General features: G+C 35.7%; 1 protein-coding gene across 5 annotated transcripts in view; it reads right to left on the reverse strand.

Annotated features, from left to right (window-relative positions):
• SNTG1 (syntrophin gamma 1) overlaps nucleotides 1-17,312 on the reverse strand; it is a 358,591-nt gene that overhangs the window by 8,342 nt on the left and 332,937 nt on the right. For all 5 annotated transcript variants that reach the window (XM_056333066.1, XM_056333065.1, XM_056333069.1 and 2 more), the window contains one exon: nucleotides 7,417-7,527. In XM_056333066.1, coding sequence (XP_056189041.1) covers nucleotides 7,417-7,527 — 111 coding nt within the window. The remainder of the gene's footprint in view (nucleotides 1-7,416; nucleotides 7,528-17,312) is intronic.

The raw sequence follows: 17,312 nt of genomic DNA on the forward strand, positions 1-17,312 counted from the left end.
GAGAGTTGAGTCAGTTAGGTAACCTTACTGAAACTGAACTGAAAGTTCTTACTTCCATAATTACAGCTACTAAACACTGAATTTTCACTCAGTGTATTAGTACAATTATTACTAACAGTTATCACAGGTCTTCCTGCAACAGTAACACATTGGGAAGATCCATTGCTCAATGGACCTTCATGGAAAATGGGTGAGGCAACAGAACAGCTTCTGAAGGTCCCATTGGATTACTATTATTGATAGTAGTGACGCAATGCAGAAATTACTTTGACTGCAAAGGTGAACACTAAGAAGTCAGGAAAGGCTAGATTATTATTATTTCCCATGAAACGTTATTCCTATTTCAATGTAGACATGCATACTTAACTGGAAATTAAAGCAATGTGAAGCACAGTAGGCTGACTGGTTTGTAGTGAGTACATAAAGACCTGATTAATGGCAGCAACTCAGTTCACAGGAGTCTGATTGATGGGAATGAAATCTATCAGGAACAACAGTTTTCTGGCAGATTAGCCTAATCAAAAGAAAGCTTAACAGACAAAACATTCCCTCACTTCTGCTGAGAACTTGCCCTTTTAGCTGTCCACTGGGCTGCACTACTGCCAGCAGATGGAGGGGAGCCCACAAGCTTTTCTGCATACCTAGCCACACCTGGTTGTTTTCATCTATACTTTGTTGTCAGTCTTTCTCTTGTCTGAATACCCTTTCATCTAGGCAGGTATTGCACACCCAGCTTCAGATGAATTTTCAAATAAACAAACAGGCAAACCTTAAGAAACCTGAAGAAATATGCAGCTGAAGTCATTAAAGTTACTACCAGTAGGAAAAAGCAAATGCTCTGAAATCAAAAAAAGGCAAAGAAATCGATACTTAAGGTACACCCACTTGTCTGTGCACAAGTACACAATTTACTACTTTTGCCTGTTGCCTGTACACCTCACCTAAGACCCTACTGTCCTAGGAATGTCTGTGTACCCTCTGGTCTTCACATTATCTTCCTAAACTATCTCTTGATCAAGCTACTCTCACCCTACATGGCTGTCATTATACCAGACATCCCCAGATTATTAATCTGAACACTCACAGTTTCTGCTGAGGACAATGTAAGTGGGCAGAAAGGTATGTGAGAAAGATGCAGTCACTGATTATGACCAGAAGTGTAGGGGAATTTTAGTAACCTTTCACAAAGAATGTCTGGATTGACATGGATGAAAAGAGAAAACAGGAATTGCCCCCAGAGAAAAAAAAATACAAACCCCAACTCTTATTGCATTATATTAATCACACAACTACATAAAGAATACATCTACAGAACCAAGCAATTGTAAGACTGTAAGTATTCATGATATGGATAGAAAAATATTTTCTCTTTCATCTATATATAAGTTGCAGATAAGAGATTTGTTCTTTCGTCAAACGTGGTGTTACATGTCATATATGTACTAAATATTATTGCAAAATCTGATCTAAAATAGATAATAAAGATAATCCATGCGCAAGACATGAGGAAACTAAAAACTGAATCACACAAACCTACACAGGTCAGAAATCTCAACTCAGAAGGCAGTCACTACAATTGAGCAAGCACTCTTAAAAGTCCTAAGGATGTATACTTAAATCCCTTTAAAGATGATCTTCTAAATCTGAAGAGCACTGTGATGCTCACAGAAAACCCCTCAAGGCTAAGAACAAGGATTAATTAAAAATTATATTTTGGACAATATACTTGAAATGAGCAGAAATTTAAGTCTGGAAAATGGTGCAAGCATCCATCAAGACACCTTGCAACACTTGAAAGTGAGCATTTTGTTCACATTACAACAGCACTAACTCAGGGTATTTGTCTTTATATTAGATTTCTATGCAAGATAATTTCAAGTAAAAATTAATTGGCATTAATTATCATTAAGGTAGTATTAATTAATTAATAACTATTAATGCTAAGTCCTTGAAGCTACAGTTCTTTTTTTGCTGATATCATATTTCTGCGCTTTTCTGTTCTCTATATTCAAATAGTCAAAGACAATTGACTAGATCTTCATCCTGATGTGCTGACTTTTGCATTCATTTCAGTTTTGTAACACTCAGCTTAGGGTTTCAGCTAGTCTGTGAACAAAAGCTAACCTGATGCAGCACAGCTATGCGACCTTGCCTGAGTTTTTCTGACAAAAGTGTCGAGCTGCGAAAAAGCCCTGCACATTGCGAAAGGTGAAAGCACAGGCCGAAGTGGAGCTTTTGAGTTATATATATGTTTTACAAGGCACAGACACTCTCATTTCGCAGAAATTACTAACTGATGCATTTACTTGCAAAATTCAAATGGAAATCACATGTAATAAGAAAAACAACGCTGATGCTGATTTTTATATACATTACATATTCCTATGTTTGGGAGCGCACACATATATCTCAAAACAGGATCTCTCATAGCTTTAACATATGCTTCATTTTACTTAGCCAGGTAAAACTGAAGAGTATAGCACAATGAGTTTGTTACAGTCTTGAGACTGTATTAGCCTCTGGAAGCTGCTGTGATACTGGAGAGACACCAATGAATCATTAAACTATAGCTAAACAAATAGGCAAATATATAGGTAAATAGATAAGGAGGTGCCTAAGTGAATTCCTTTGTGTCTTACAGATGAGGAGAAAGTTTTGCCCATCTGTGCTTGGTTTTTTTCAACCCAACCCCAACAGCTCTGTATGAATGAAGGAGAGCAATACATAGGCTCCATGTTCTGCCAAGTAGACAGCTCCATTTTGTAGCTCTCAGTCAGAAAAATTCTGTCTGACTGCACAAACTTGTACAATATCTCCTGCTGAGTGACAGCTGGGAAATAACATACAGATTGGGATGTCTGAGAGGTATTGATGATTAGCGTTGCCCCTAAGTGGTTTTCTTCTCAGAAACCACTTAGACCTTGCCTTAGGGACCTTCAAAGTTAGGTGTTTGCATCCAGAAACTCTGCCATAGACCCACTAGTGTGACCTCTGGTAATTACTGTTCAGATTTTTCAGACTGGAATTGCTGAAATCTATGAGGAAACACTTCTTTTATACTACAGTATATAACTTCATAGTAACATGATATTACCTACAAAGAAGCCAAACAAAAGCATCAGTACAAATGTTTAAATATTTCTAAATTACTTTAAATCTGAAAAGAAGTATGCCTGGTTAAACTGTAACTAAATCCAAAACATGCCATTTTGAATTCTGTTAAGTCAGGCATGAAGCACACTGTAAAAAAAATTGACAGCATTATAAAAATATCAGTTATTCAGTGTCAGTGAAGGACTCTCTATCACTAAGGAATATAAACTCTGGTGGCAAGTGTGTTTCTCAAAAAAAAAAATAAATCTGACTGATGAATGGATGTAGTTCTGCATTTTTTCCCCAAATATTTTTTCCCAAAATATTTTTCCCTAGATTCTTCTAACATTAACAATGATATCTCTGTATATTCCACCAGAACACAGAGAAGGTGCTGGACAACTATGAAGACCGTATGACTAAAATTTAAAATTCTGTTGTGGGATTATTTTTTCCAAGCAATGTCCATCTAAAAGTCTGAAGGTATTTCTACAATAATAACAAATTTATCTAAATTTTGGATCAAAATTGAAAAGCTAAGCACTCTGACACTATTAATTCTCTAGTTAATGAATTAAGTGTTCCAAAACTAAAGGATATTATTGCAGATAATAACACATCGTCCCATAATCAACACACATCTGGAATAGCTTGAGATACACAAAATTTGTAAATAAAGGAACACAGGAAGCATTTGGATTTTGATAACTCATATTTTCACAGGAAGGAATTATATACAATCATAGAATCATTTAGTTTGGAAAATACTTTTGAGATCAAGTCCAACTGTAGGCCTAGCACTGCCAAGTCCACCAGTAAACCATGTCCCTCAGTGCCACACCTACGCATCTTTTAAATACCTCCAGGTATGGTGCCACCTCCCTGGGCAGCCTGTTCCAATGCTTGACAACCCTTTCAGTCAAGAAGTTTTTCCAAATATCCAACCCAAACCTCCCCTGGTGCAACTTGAGGCCATTTCCTCTCGTTCTATTGCTTGTCACTTGGGAGAAAAGACCAACAACCACCTGGCTACAACCTTCTGTCAGGCAGCTGTAGAGAGCAATACGGTACCCCCCAAGCCCTCTCTTCTCTGGGCTAAACGACCCCTGTTCCCTCAGCTGTTCCTCATAAGCCTTGTGCTCCAGCCCCTTCACCAGCCCCATTGCCCATCTCTGGACACGCTCCAGCCCCTCAGTGTCCCCCTCGCAGTGAGGGGCCCAAACCTGAACACAGTGTTCGAGGTGCGGCCTCACCAGTGCCCAGTGCAGGGGGACGGTCACTGCCCCAGTCCTGCTGGCCACACTATTTCTGATAAAATACAGGATGCTGTTGGCCTTCTTGGCCACCTGGGCTCACTGCCAGCTCATATGCAGCTGGCTGTCAACCATGATGAAAGCAATATTATTTAAAAAAATAAAAGCCAAACAAGAACAACAACAAAAAACCCCCTCTGGCCAGATTACCTCACATTTGCAGGGAGTAACTGAATTATAGTGCATGAACTACATTAACACATTCCATCAGTGCCATAGCTGAAACTCACAGTTGGAGGAAAAATGATCTTGAAGGCAAGAAAAGCAGGAGTCTCAGATCAGGTATGCATATGCCATAGTGAGTTCTGCATGGAGTGTATCAGTGTTAATGATGACAGGGAAAAAAACACTCTCAGTTCTAGCGACTGTCTTAAGTTGTATCAGTTACTTGCCATGCCCTGCTTCCACACTACCGCTAGGGAATGCAGAAATGAAGAGCCCTAATATGTTGGTGCAATGGGCCCTCAGATTTTTGGATTTGTTCTCAGTTGTGAGCTCTCATTTTACTATATTCTGGTTATTCCCTGTGCGTTACCTTTACGTAAAGAAAATATTACACTGTATTTCCCCTTAGAACAGTGGCTCTCCAGGCCACCTGAAGCCCAGAGCTTCATTTAACAGGTGATGATAGCTGTGCCCATGAATATTCATCACAACCTTTAACAGATGTTTTACAAAATTCCCATCATCTGATTCCAAATGAAGCCTGCACACAGTATGCATGAAACCTGGCAGTACAAGCATTTCTGAAAATCTGATTAACATTTCCTAATGACTCAAGAGTTCCCCAAATAGCTATACCTCTAAGTCTGTAATGCCAGTAAAGTCCGCAAATTAGAGGCTAGATTGTTCCACCTCTTCTTACACTGAATAGTGCTTTAAATCCATGAAAAGTCTGAAGGACACCGATGGGGCCTATCCATAGAATTTTAAACTAACCGAAGTTGAAAAAAATATGACCCAAGAATCCTCACGTTCGGTATATAGCCACATTTAATTATATTTCTTAGACTAAGCAACATACTTCATATGTAATCAAATTAGAATGTATAAAGTGCTCACTACAAATGCCATGGCACCTTCCAAAGACAATATGATCTGACGTTTTTTGATCATGATATAATTGGAATGCTTTGATCACCAAGAAAATAAATTAAAAGTAACAGATTTTTATTCCCAAATTGATCACCGTAGAAGTTTGAATTTCTAATAAAGAGAAGCATCCAGGCAACATGACAGCACATTAATAAGCATATTAGGAAGTTTGTATAATATTTTGCCTTCATAAGGTAGAAGGTATCATTTCTGCCTTGATAAAAGGTAGAAAGATGAAATTTCCTAGAAATAAAGTTCCATTGAGTTTGAGTAGGAATAACAATAGATACGATAAAGGTACCAGGATATATCTCTAAGGCTTATAAAGTGGTTTGCATGGCAGATTTAATTTAAAACATAAATACATTTAGATGAAACATATTTTCTTCTTCAAAATCAACATGTCATACTTTTAATTTTTATTTATTATTTAATTAAGAATTAAAAATATATTCTAGTTTTACTGAAAAAAAAAGAAAAGAAACACTGTCCCCTTGGTTTCCTACAAAATTTCTTTAGTCCTAAAATCATATGTTGTGTTAACATAATGGCAATAGCGAACAGATATTAGAAAAATAATGACGAATTTAATTCTTCAGCTGTACTTAGCAGCATGCTAAAGGTTCCCAATTATTTGTTTAGAAGAAAATCATCCTCATGACATTGGGCTGTTACGTTTTCTTACTAGAGATGAGAAGAAATTCTGTACAATTAAAACAATTTCTGAAGGAAACTGGAAGTAAGAAAATATTTATCTTTGAGATGTAGCAGGACATGAAGGTACTGAAAGCCACGGTCCACCACATTAATGGGAGCTTTTACATACCTTTACTGTATTGAGTAAAACATTCAAAATCAATTAAATAGCTGTTAGGTAGAAAATAATTAATACCAAACATAAAGAGTTATGCAAGAAGGAAAAAATAGCTGCTTAATGTAGCTACTTACATTTAAACACACAACTGCCCCTGATAAAAGGCATTTTTTATTTACATACTTTATTATGCTGTGTGTATTTAGCCCTTTTAGAAAGAAAAATATTTAACCATTTCCTTTTTGCTCATGGAACTGTATTGTTGTATTCATTCAGCAATTTTCTCTCTGACACGGTCAGGAAAAAAGGTATACGCTTCCAACACAATTTTTAAAGATGGGCAAGAAAATAGTCTTTAGGTTTACACAAAAATTGGGATTGTAGACAAAGTATTTTCAATCCACACTCTAAGGCAGTTCCAGTCGCCAAAGATCCTGGGAGATCATGTGTCCTCACACTCCCGGAACAGTAAATGACCTATTCTCCAAAGACATAAATCAAACTAAGCATAAATCCCTCAGGGTTACTGTTTTCATAGATCAACTCTTGACTCAAAAGCATAACTGAAAACACAACTTTTCTGATTTTGAATTAGACGCAGACACACAACTTCAGTCTTGTAAGGGAATATCTTTTTAATCCGCATTTTTTTGCTCTGAGAATAAACCAAGATTTGTAGATGTTGGGTTTTGTCTGTATGTTGACTGAAGAATGTATTTTGCACCATTCCTTCTTGATACAAGTACAGGGTGAAAAACAGGGCATTCAAGCTCTCAGCCAGCTTTATCAAAATGATGGAGGAGAGTTGGCAAATATGCCTAAAACTATAAAGAGCAAGCCCTGGTTGGTTTTTTTTTTATTATTATTATTTTGTAATGTAATTACAACCTCAGAAGACTTTAAATTAGCAAAAAAACAAGCAACTGATTAAGTTTTCTTTTCCTGGAATTTATTTGGTTTTCTTTGCATTCTTTGACTTTTTGCATTAAACTAATATTTCTAAGAAATTTAGTTTAATTCACATGTCTGTTCCCCTAGATGCTTTGATAACTGCTTTTAATGTACATTGCCTTTATAAAACAAAAAATGTATTGGTTTTACCTTTGCTTCAATTTGTTTAGTATCTTGGTTTTGGAACAAAAATTTGATTTTGCTCTTCCCATCATCTGAAGAACCTTTAAGCTGAGAAAACTTGTACCTCCAAAGTACAGCCTAGAGAGAAAAAAATAACAAACCATAAAAAACCATACACAAGCAACTCAATATAGTTGTAATTGAAAATTGTATTAAAAATAGCTGATGTCCTTTCGAAGGAATTTTTAACCCTGCTATGGTACATAATTCAATCAATTTAATGTTTTGTGGTCTGATGTCCCTTGGATCACATGGATACTTTGGCAGTGTCTGATGATCAGTCAGACTACATTTTGTAAAATTTGCTCTGAAATTCCTTTATCTATATTTAATCCTGAGAAAAAAACCCCAAAGGTTAGTACATTCATTCTTATGCCAAAAAAACAAAGTTTTTTTTTTTCTACTGATGATCTGTGGAGTCCCTACTCCATCTGAAGTGATTACTTCTCAAAGAAGTTGTCTGTTTTAATTCACATTAAAAAAAATCTAGCTGTATCAACATAAATGGGACTTATAAAATTTAAAAAATTATCTATTTCTAAGTGATAAAGTAACAAAAGGAAACCCTGTAACGAGAAATTATTTTGAGTTTACCTATGAAAGCTCTAATCAGGAATTTTAGCAGATCATTAATTCCAAGCATATCAGTGGCCTTTCAAGTAATTATATTATGAATTACATTGTGTCTTGTTGGAAAAAAAAAAAAAAAGACAGATTATAGAATAAACACGCAATTAATGAAATTTACAGCTGGCTAGAAAAACATTTTTCTTTTTATATCTAATGTGGATTTATGTAGAAAAAATACATTTCAAATTACTTTCCTTAAAAGTGGAAAAGAGCAATTTTATATTTTATGTCTTTTTAACCTCATTTAAAGATTCCCCACACACACCCCCGCCCCAATATTTTGAAGCACTAACATTTTTTCATTGTGAATTCAGTAGTATTTCACAAAATTATAAGGTCATCCTCATTCATATTGTGCTGTTACTTTGAGGAGACACTAATTTCACATGCATGGGACAACACGAATTTAAGGCAAGATGTGCTACTCCATTCTTTTTTTCTAAGGGTTTGTAAATTACTTCCTCTCAGTGGTGTAGGACGATACTTCCATCTGTGCCCTTTGTCTATATTGATGAATGATTTAGTATCTACTTTAAATTAAACAGAATATAAGGGAGGCCAAATTTTTAACTGTCCTAAATCTATGCAGGTCCCTTTGCTTCAGGATGTGTTGATCTCTTTATGTTAATGACTAACACAAATCTCTAACCTGCACTAAGCTAAAGAAAATTAGCTGTGTTTATCTTAGTAACTTGAGGGGGAAAAAACCCAAACCAGCCAAAAGGAAAGTATCTTAACTGCATACATTACACAAAGCAAGTGCTAGAATTATTTTCCCTAAAATTCTCTCTTTGTATTTGCCCCAGATAAAAAATCCCAATTCTCAGCACCACTTTCATTCTCTGTTTTTGTATGATATGTGAGCTCCCATCTACCATAAACAGTGTTAAAGACATTATCTTTCAGAAAAACTAGAGGAATTTGGCGATTTTTGTGGAACGATATCATATTTGTTTCAAATGCTGTCTTCCTGGGCCCACCAATCTGTGCTACAGAAAATAGAATAGCTACCCTCATCTCTGTGTGCAATTACTTCCACCTTGTTTGATCAATAACGTTTACTTACACCCTGTAGATAGTAAGTTAAAAAAAACAAACCAAAACAGCCCATTATACCATTCAGGTGGTTATACATCCTACCTATGTTGTAAACTCCTTTTTTACAGACCTATGTAACTCAACAAATCTTGTCAGAAGGTCAAGACCATTGCCTTTCTACAGGAACAGCAAATCTATATAAGCACGTAGTTTCCTAGATGAGAAATGTAAAGGGCATTGATGGTCTACCTGTCTCAGGAGAACAACAATAAAAGAAGCAAGAGAGAGGTGCAGTAGTAAGGAGGACCCTTACAGGGGCATGCAAAGTCCCAGGGTATCTGGCCTTATTCCCAACCACATTAAGTTTGAGTGAAGATGAAGGACATGCAAAACTGTAGTGCTTCAGCATTTCCCATGCACTTTTGCCACTCACTTCATTCCCACTCAGAGGAACGAGAATGCCACACCAAACCACAGGCATGATTCAAGAACACACTCCAGTTTACGTATAAAATTGGTTTCCAAGAGCCCTACATAGCAATGGCTCTTACTTATGTACATTGCAAAATCAGATTTATAGCATGGAGGGCATGAAATTCTTCTTGAGATTAATCCCAACAAGACTGCACCTCTTCCATAAGGATATGAAACAAGTTCTTAGAACTGACAGTTCAACAGCACACTTCAGAGACTATTAAAAAACTTTCCATCTAAAGTGTAAGGAATAAAAATGCCATTGACAATGCATGCAATGATATTGATCAACAAATTGCGCACACTTTTTCCCAAAGATGTCTACATGAAGGAGAGTTCTTTCTGCAAAAATTAGAGTGGAGAAATGTGAGTTTTAAGTTACTAAGTCAGCAATACAAAGTATTTCAAACGTTCAAGCTAGTCATCCTGGCTACTTCTTTTGTTCTAGAGAACTTCTGAATAACAGTTCCTTCATCTTGGTTTGAAATACTGGTTCACTCCGATGCACTCTGGATGCGTCTACACCTCAATGTACCACACTACATCAAAAGTGTAACAACTAGCTTAAACCATATGTCCAAATTCTAGATACTGAAGATTGGGTGAATTAGTTAAGCATATGCCCAGGAAGACCCATTTACTGAAGTGCTGCCCTGTGTAGCCAGAACTGCATGTTTTGCATGTGTAGCAGATGTACAAGATGATGCAGAATGCTGTAACTAGCAGTCAGATCTCTCTCTTAAAACACAGTACTTGAGGATCCCTGGGTTACATCCTCTTGTGATTTCATATGTTCTGGGTGGAGGTTTTTCCTTTCGTTACTGCAGAATGCATAAGCAGTGAACAGGGACCAGACCTATCCATTTTCAATTACTACCTCAGAGTGCCAAAATAGAAAAGAGAAGCAAAATCTACTCACCTAAGCACCCAGTTTCACAGAGATGTGTAGCTACAGCAGTGACATAAATGCATGAGAGAGAGTTTCACATATTAGTATCTTTCATGTTCTTATGGGCTGACTTCAGTGTCACAGTGCTCCCTGTGGGGACTTCTGAATTCTAATTTTAAAGGGTAATTCTGTATTAGGAATAGGAACCCTTGGGGATACTGATCTATACCACTGTCAAAGCCAATTGAATGCTTTTTTTCCATGTTTTTGAACATCACAGTTTCTCAGAATCGTTTGTTGAATGCTTGCATCAGAGTTAACATAGGTTGATATAATTTTGTACAAATTTATATGTATGTATAGATTGGTTTCTAAGCAGTAAGTATATTTGTAAAACATGTTGGCTTTTCCTCAAATTTCTGAAAAACTAAACTTATGTCATATAAATAATTTCTAAATAAGTTTTTATGAAATATAAAATATAAGCAGAAGTACTTGTTTGAAGATACAGTGTTAATGAGCTCAAAACTCTGTAATATATAATGATAGGGCTTCTTTTAGTTAATAAAAGTAACCTGTTCTCCTTAAGAGCTTTTCTTGTATAATCCTCAGTAACTGTGCATAACCTGCATCACTGAGAATATTTTACAAGGCTATATATAGCATTTTTAGGAAGCAGCAAATTTTCATTTACCCTAAGACAGATTTGACAGGTAGACCAGGCAGCAAGTCCTTTTAAAGTACAAATTGCAACGTTAAAAAAGGTTCTGTGGTAGGTGCTGGCATCAGCTACTTGTGAGGACCCTGAGACACTTCTCAAGTAGAGGCACTCAACCTTATGGTGCCTTGATGGAAGACCAAGTTGAGAACTCAGTATGCACTACTTACTGCCTTTAAAAGGGAACTCTCAATTCATGAGTAGAGACAGAACTTGTGAATAACAGCAAGCAGTCTAATTTAGAAACTGGGGACCAAGGTAGCAGCATATACTGAAAATACCACCAGCTTCACAATTTGCATACATCTAGTGTGGTAATGGAAAATCTGACATAGTTAATCCATGTTTTGAGAAATGCACTGTAAGAAGACAATCTCATTGAATAATAATGTGTGTATTATGCATAACATTGAAAACCACCAAGATAGAAATCATTTTCCAAATTATTATTCATAGATCACTTAGGCTGCTTTTTATATTTTATACCATTTAATAAAATTAACTTCAAAGAATACCAGAATGCAATGCAAACAAATAAACAGTGCAGACAAGTTGCCAAATTAGATTTAAAACTTCTCTTGAGATGCTATTAAGTTATTGTAATAAGAAATCATGAAAAAGCAAAATCCTGTCTTCACTGAAATGAATAGATTTTTTTTTTTCCTTTGACATGTCTGGGACCAAGATTCTCCACCAATACTTTTTAATGAGAAATATTTTATTTATGAGTAATCATCTAGGGCTCATTTGTTCTACTCTTTATAACCAAACTGCTACCTATTATCTTCTGCTAGTGTTATTTTGCTATAATTACGCAAGGATTCTCTCTGCCTGATTATTTTTATTTTATAGATGAGACAGAAATGTAATACATAAATGGCACATGGAAGAAAAGCTATTGACTTCAGTACCTGTAATAGTTTGCTGATGTTCCCCACAGTCACATAAGTGAAGAAAATTATATTGCTTCTATTCTTAGCACTAGTGCTAAATCTAGAATACCTGTTCTGCAAGGAACATTAGAAAATATTTTCAAATTCATATCATATGTCAGTTTGCTACTCATTCCCATTATTTCAGAATCCTGGAGTAAATGTTGATGAGACCCCATCAAACAAAATCACTTCCCATCTAGATAATGGCATCAGAAAAGTGGGAATGCATCACAGTTATCTTAGTTTAGGATATGATTGGGAGCATTGGTTAGAGTTGGGGTGGGTTTTTTTGTTTGTTTGTTTGTTTGGTTGGTTTGGTTTTTTTGTTTCAGGTCAAGGAGCTTGATCTACTTTAGACAAAGACTGGATTACCAAACAGAATAAACAGGTGTCTCTGTATTTTTACTATACATAGAAATATGGGTGTCTGACTAGTCCATGACTCTGTGATAGCTATATGGTTTAGAAAGGATATACAGGGTATTTTGCATTTGGCACTAGGAAAGAAAAGCTGTATTTTGTCAACATGAGTCTCCAACCAGAACAGAATTAATTTGTGTCCTATTGCTTCAATGATGGACCACCTTCAATTTATAAAGTCTTACCTCTTCTACATTGGATCATGCACTGTGGACCAATTCTGCTCTTGTAAAGAGACCATTTACACTTAATGAACTTGTGAAATAGTGTTTGTACCACATATTGCAATGGCATTATTTCACCTGTCAATGCACATCACCAAATGCAGGTTTTTTTGATATTTTCAATTGACATGAATCATACAAGTTTTATTATGTAATAGCAAAAGAAGTTTGGCTTCATTAGGATGTTTGGAAAAAACCTGAAAGAGTCTGTCAGTATTTTATAATGATTAGACAGATACATCTCAGACCACCTGTAAATGATGGAGTAAATAATGAAACCATCTTTATTAAGAAGAGGATGTCAGGGGTCGCTTTTAAAATATTAGTTTCAGCAAATCCCTTTGTCCTCTTTTCCATTGCATCTTCAAAAAGCTGTAGCTGTACTTTTCCAACACTGCCTCCTTTTCCCCTGATACTCTGATTAAATCTTTCTTCTATTTAGCTTGTAAAGGCAATTTTTATACTTTATATATATTACAGAATTATGCTAAATTTCAGTGGACACCTTTCAAGCTAATGTTGTCTGTCATCTGACTAAAATAAGTGATACTCCTACAAGTCAATCTAAATCAAGAGCAGATTTCTTGTAGGTCCTTATTTTCAAGAATAAAAGTAATTGGGTCTTCAGGCACCTGGGATACACCTTAATTTGGCTGTTTGTCTCATACCTAATTGAGAAAAATTGCATTCTTGCAAAGTGACACTTTGTCCATACTGATAGCAGCAGTAGGGAGCTCAGTAGGATTAAGGTCTTGTTCATCTTCAGTTCTACTGTGTTACCAATCTCTGGAGAGTGTCTTACTAAAAAGAATTATGGTCCAAGGCAATTTCCTTTGTCAACTGCTATGGCTTTCTAACCATAAAGGGAAAGACAGGGGAGGACACAGAGGATAAAAAAACAAAAATGAGACAAAGGAAAAAAGCAAGGAAGTCAGCCCTAATAAAATAACTGTTTTTACCAATTACTGAAGTTACATCGAGTGTTAAAAGACTACAGTTTATTTGCTTATTACTGATGGATGACCCACCATCATTTGTTTGTTTCTAGCCACAGTACGTAAGACTGTATGAAACATGCTTGACAGTTTATATTAATGTTTTAGTAGCTATTTGTTCAGCATTTCAATTTCTAAGCATGGAATAAATATTTGTTCACAACCGTTACATTATTAAATCTCCACCTTGAAGTGAGCCTGGTTTCCTTTTGTCTCCTCTATTACTGAACCTTGGATTTCAAGGGAGTTTTTACATGCTGTTTCTTTTCAATATGCTCTATGTGTATTAACTGCACGAAGACCTTAAGTTATATATCCCTAGAAAATGTGGAGTTTGTTGCTAAAGAAGTGAAGATATTAAAGAAATCAAGAAATTCTGTTCTGTGTTATTTAACAGTCTTTTGGTACGAAAAGCAAATTAAAGATATTTGCAATACTATTTACGGTTTACAGTGTATTCTCTTTTTTGATGAACTGTGCAAAGTGCCTGTGAGAGAGCAGATGACAGGTATATTGAGCTTTGCTGATATGCACCTTGTGGGCCATTATGGAGCCTTTTGTTACTTTGTTCTAACATCACCATATAATTCAGCAGCACTTTAATTTATTTTTAGTCCTGTAAGGGATGATTTTTCTTTCTGCTGACAAATATATTTTTTGACTGCTGCTTTAATAAGCAGTAAATGTGATAGAGTACAGACATAGCATTTTGCACAGGTAGGTATACTGCAAGGTACCCTCACACAAACACATACATATATTCTCCATACAAGTTATGATGAAAATATGCACATTATAAAAACAATTTTAATGACTATTTGAGTAGAAACAGAAGCATATATAACATATGTATTCTATGTATATACACCCATACTCTTGAAAAGCAGACAATTCTTTTGTAAGAAGCATGTTAAAAAGTTATTGAATGCCACTTGAATAAGTAGTTTTTTACATTGGATCACTTTCAGAATAGTAGTGAGCTGAACTTCAGTCCATGTCTTGTTATGCTTTTCAATAGATCAGTCTCCATCCTTAATTCTTATGGTGGCCACACTGGCTGCAAAACCGCATTTATAAATGCTTATCATTATATCTGTGTATGTTCTTACCTTACACAAATCACCCACAAAAGAGTTTTATTTGCTCATTAAAACATTGAAATTTATATACTAGCTAATGTTAGACAAATGTAGGACCTGAACTGATGTGCTGTAATTGTGCAGGACCTGGTAAAAATGTTTTCCCCAGTAGACACTAATGCACAATGCTGCAAAAATGGCATAGGGTAAAAGCTGGCTTATAACTTCTAACAGCTGCAAGAAAAGCTTTTGCATCTTCTTAGATTTTTCATTATTAAAAAAACCTCAAAAACATTTAGCATCTAAAACATCCCAAAATAAAATTTATTTCTGGAGCAGATGCTGTATACTAAGATATCTTGTAGTGCAAGGATTAACTAAACAGCATCTGGAAAACTTGATTAGGCACCCAAATCATAGGCGAATATTTAAGTGGAATTCACAAAGATTAATTAAATTCACTTGTAGTAGAATACCAGCAAGGAAGAAAGGAGGAAGATCAGTAAAAGAACATTATTTGACATCCCGTATTTCAAATAATGCAAATGAAATTGCATTAAAGCTGGTGGACATTTTTTGAAAAAGTCCCCAGTGGAAGACATGTTGTGGGGACACTCATAATAATCAGATTTAAACTTCCATGTATGCCAACACAAGAGGCAGGTGGCCTTTTCACTCCAAGCATAGCACTACTGCAAATGAAGGATTACATGATAGAAATTAAGCATAGTCAAACATTTGCCAATGTCTGCTTGGCCTGTATGTCACAGTTCTCTTTCAAACCGCATCTCGTTAATAAGAAAAAAAAAAAAAAGATGACACCTTGCACTGGAGCTTTGGGTCTAGAGAGTGCTACAGAAGAACAAGAGCACGAGTTTACATTTTACTACTTTTTAATGTGCAGGAAGAGAAATTCTTTTGTGTCTGTAATTACATTTGGTAGCTTGGAAACTGTTTAGCTGAATTAAGGAATTATTTACTGAAATGTTGTATTAATTTGATTTAGCTAGGCAGTCTAAAAACTGTTAATTCTCCTTGCAGGAAATCAGAATGGTTTGTAATATAGCAACATCACAAATACTCTAATTGATTACTGTTGGGTCTATGAGCTATCAGTAAGAAAATGAGCAAGAGAAAGCCGGGGATATGCAGCAGAAACAGCTATAATATATGACAAAGCTGTTAAAATCACATCACAGTATGGATTTTTTCTGAAGAACTGGGTTTAATACCTTGTGCACTCATATTTATCATAGGTCTGTGCAGACATAGAAGCAATGTTTTTATCAAGGTATGATGTGTTTGACTTGAAATACATTTAGCACAGATGACAGTTTTAAGCCACTAATTCCAATTTCCATAGTTAAGTATTATATAAAAAATAAATGACAATAAAAAGGAAACAAGCCACACAGGGTTATATGGGCTTTGTCTGGAAACCATAAGCATAGTAATAAGAGTCCTTACCCTCTATAAGCTTGTTCATGAGCATTGGTAGTGAGTTTGGTTCCAGAACATTTGTGAAATATTGACTGTAGTTTGTTAGGCACGTTGGAAAAAGAATATCTATTAACTTGAAATGTAAAAGGGGAAAAAACAATATAAATACCGTTCCATTACTTTAAGAACTTGAATATTGGAATAGCTGAACAACTGTTAATGAGTTGAGGAACTTCACTGTATTAGTGATTATTCAATACTAAAAATAGTTCACAGTCAATTCAGTAGTGATTAAGAAAGAAAACTTAAAATACCATAAGCACAGAGCTAAGTATAAAACAGAAATTGCCTGAAGATTTACTGAAGACTCCACTGCATCAAAATTTAAGCCAGGACTTCTCAGGTGTCCTCGGAAAATACTGGTTGAGTTTTGTGTTCTAAGAAACGTGCAAATGACATAAACAATTTCTTAAAAAATAATTACAGTCATTATATATGCCCTCCAAGAACTTGTCCAAGACACCCCTTGAATTCATTACAAGTTTTTGTATCTGCAGTGTTAATCTGGAATAAGTGAGAGTTGGACTGAATGAATTATCTGCTGTTGAACTCTGAAGTCTATACAATACGGCTTTGAGTTAAGCTTTACCCGAAAAAAATTGGTTGAATTTAGTATGAGTGGTGGTAAACTAATAGAAGTGAAGACATCCAGGAAAGAGATGGACTGTTAGAGCAGGTCCAGAGGAGGACCACACCATGACCAGAGGGCTGGAACACCTCTCCTGTGAAGAAAGGCTTAGAGATCTGAGCTTCTTCAGCCTGGAGAAGGCTCTGGGGAGTCTTTATTGCAGCCTTTCAATACTTAAAAAGGGCTTATAAGAAAGATGGAGAAAGACTTTTTTACCCAGGCCTACAGTGACAGGACAAGGGTCAATGTTCTTAAACTAAAAAAAGGTAGGTTTAAATTGAACATAAAGGAAGAAAATTTTCATGATGAAGGTGGTGAGATAATGGAACAACT

Source organism: Falco biarmicus, chromosome 3, assembly GCF_023638135.1.
Source record: "Falco biarmicus isolate bFalBia1 chromosome 3, bFalBia1.pri, whole genome shotgun sequence".
Taxonomy (NCBI): Eukaryota; Metazoa; Chordata; class Aves; order Falconiformes; family Falconidae; genus Falco; species Falco biarmicus.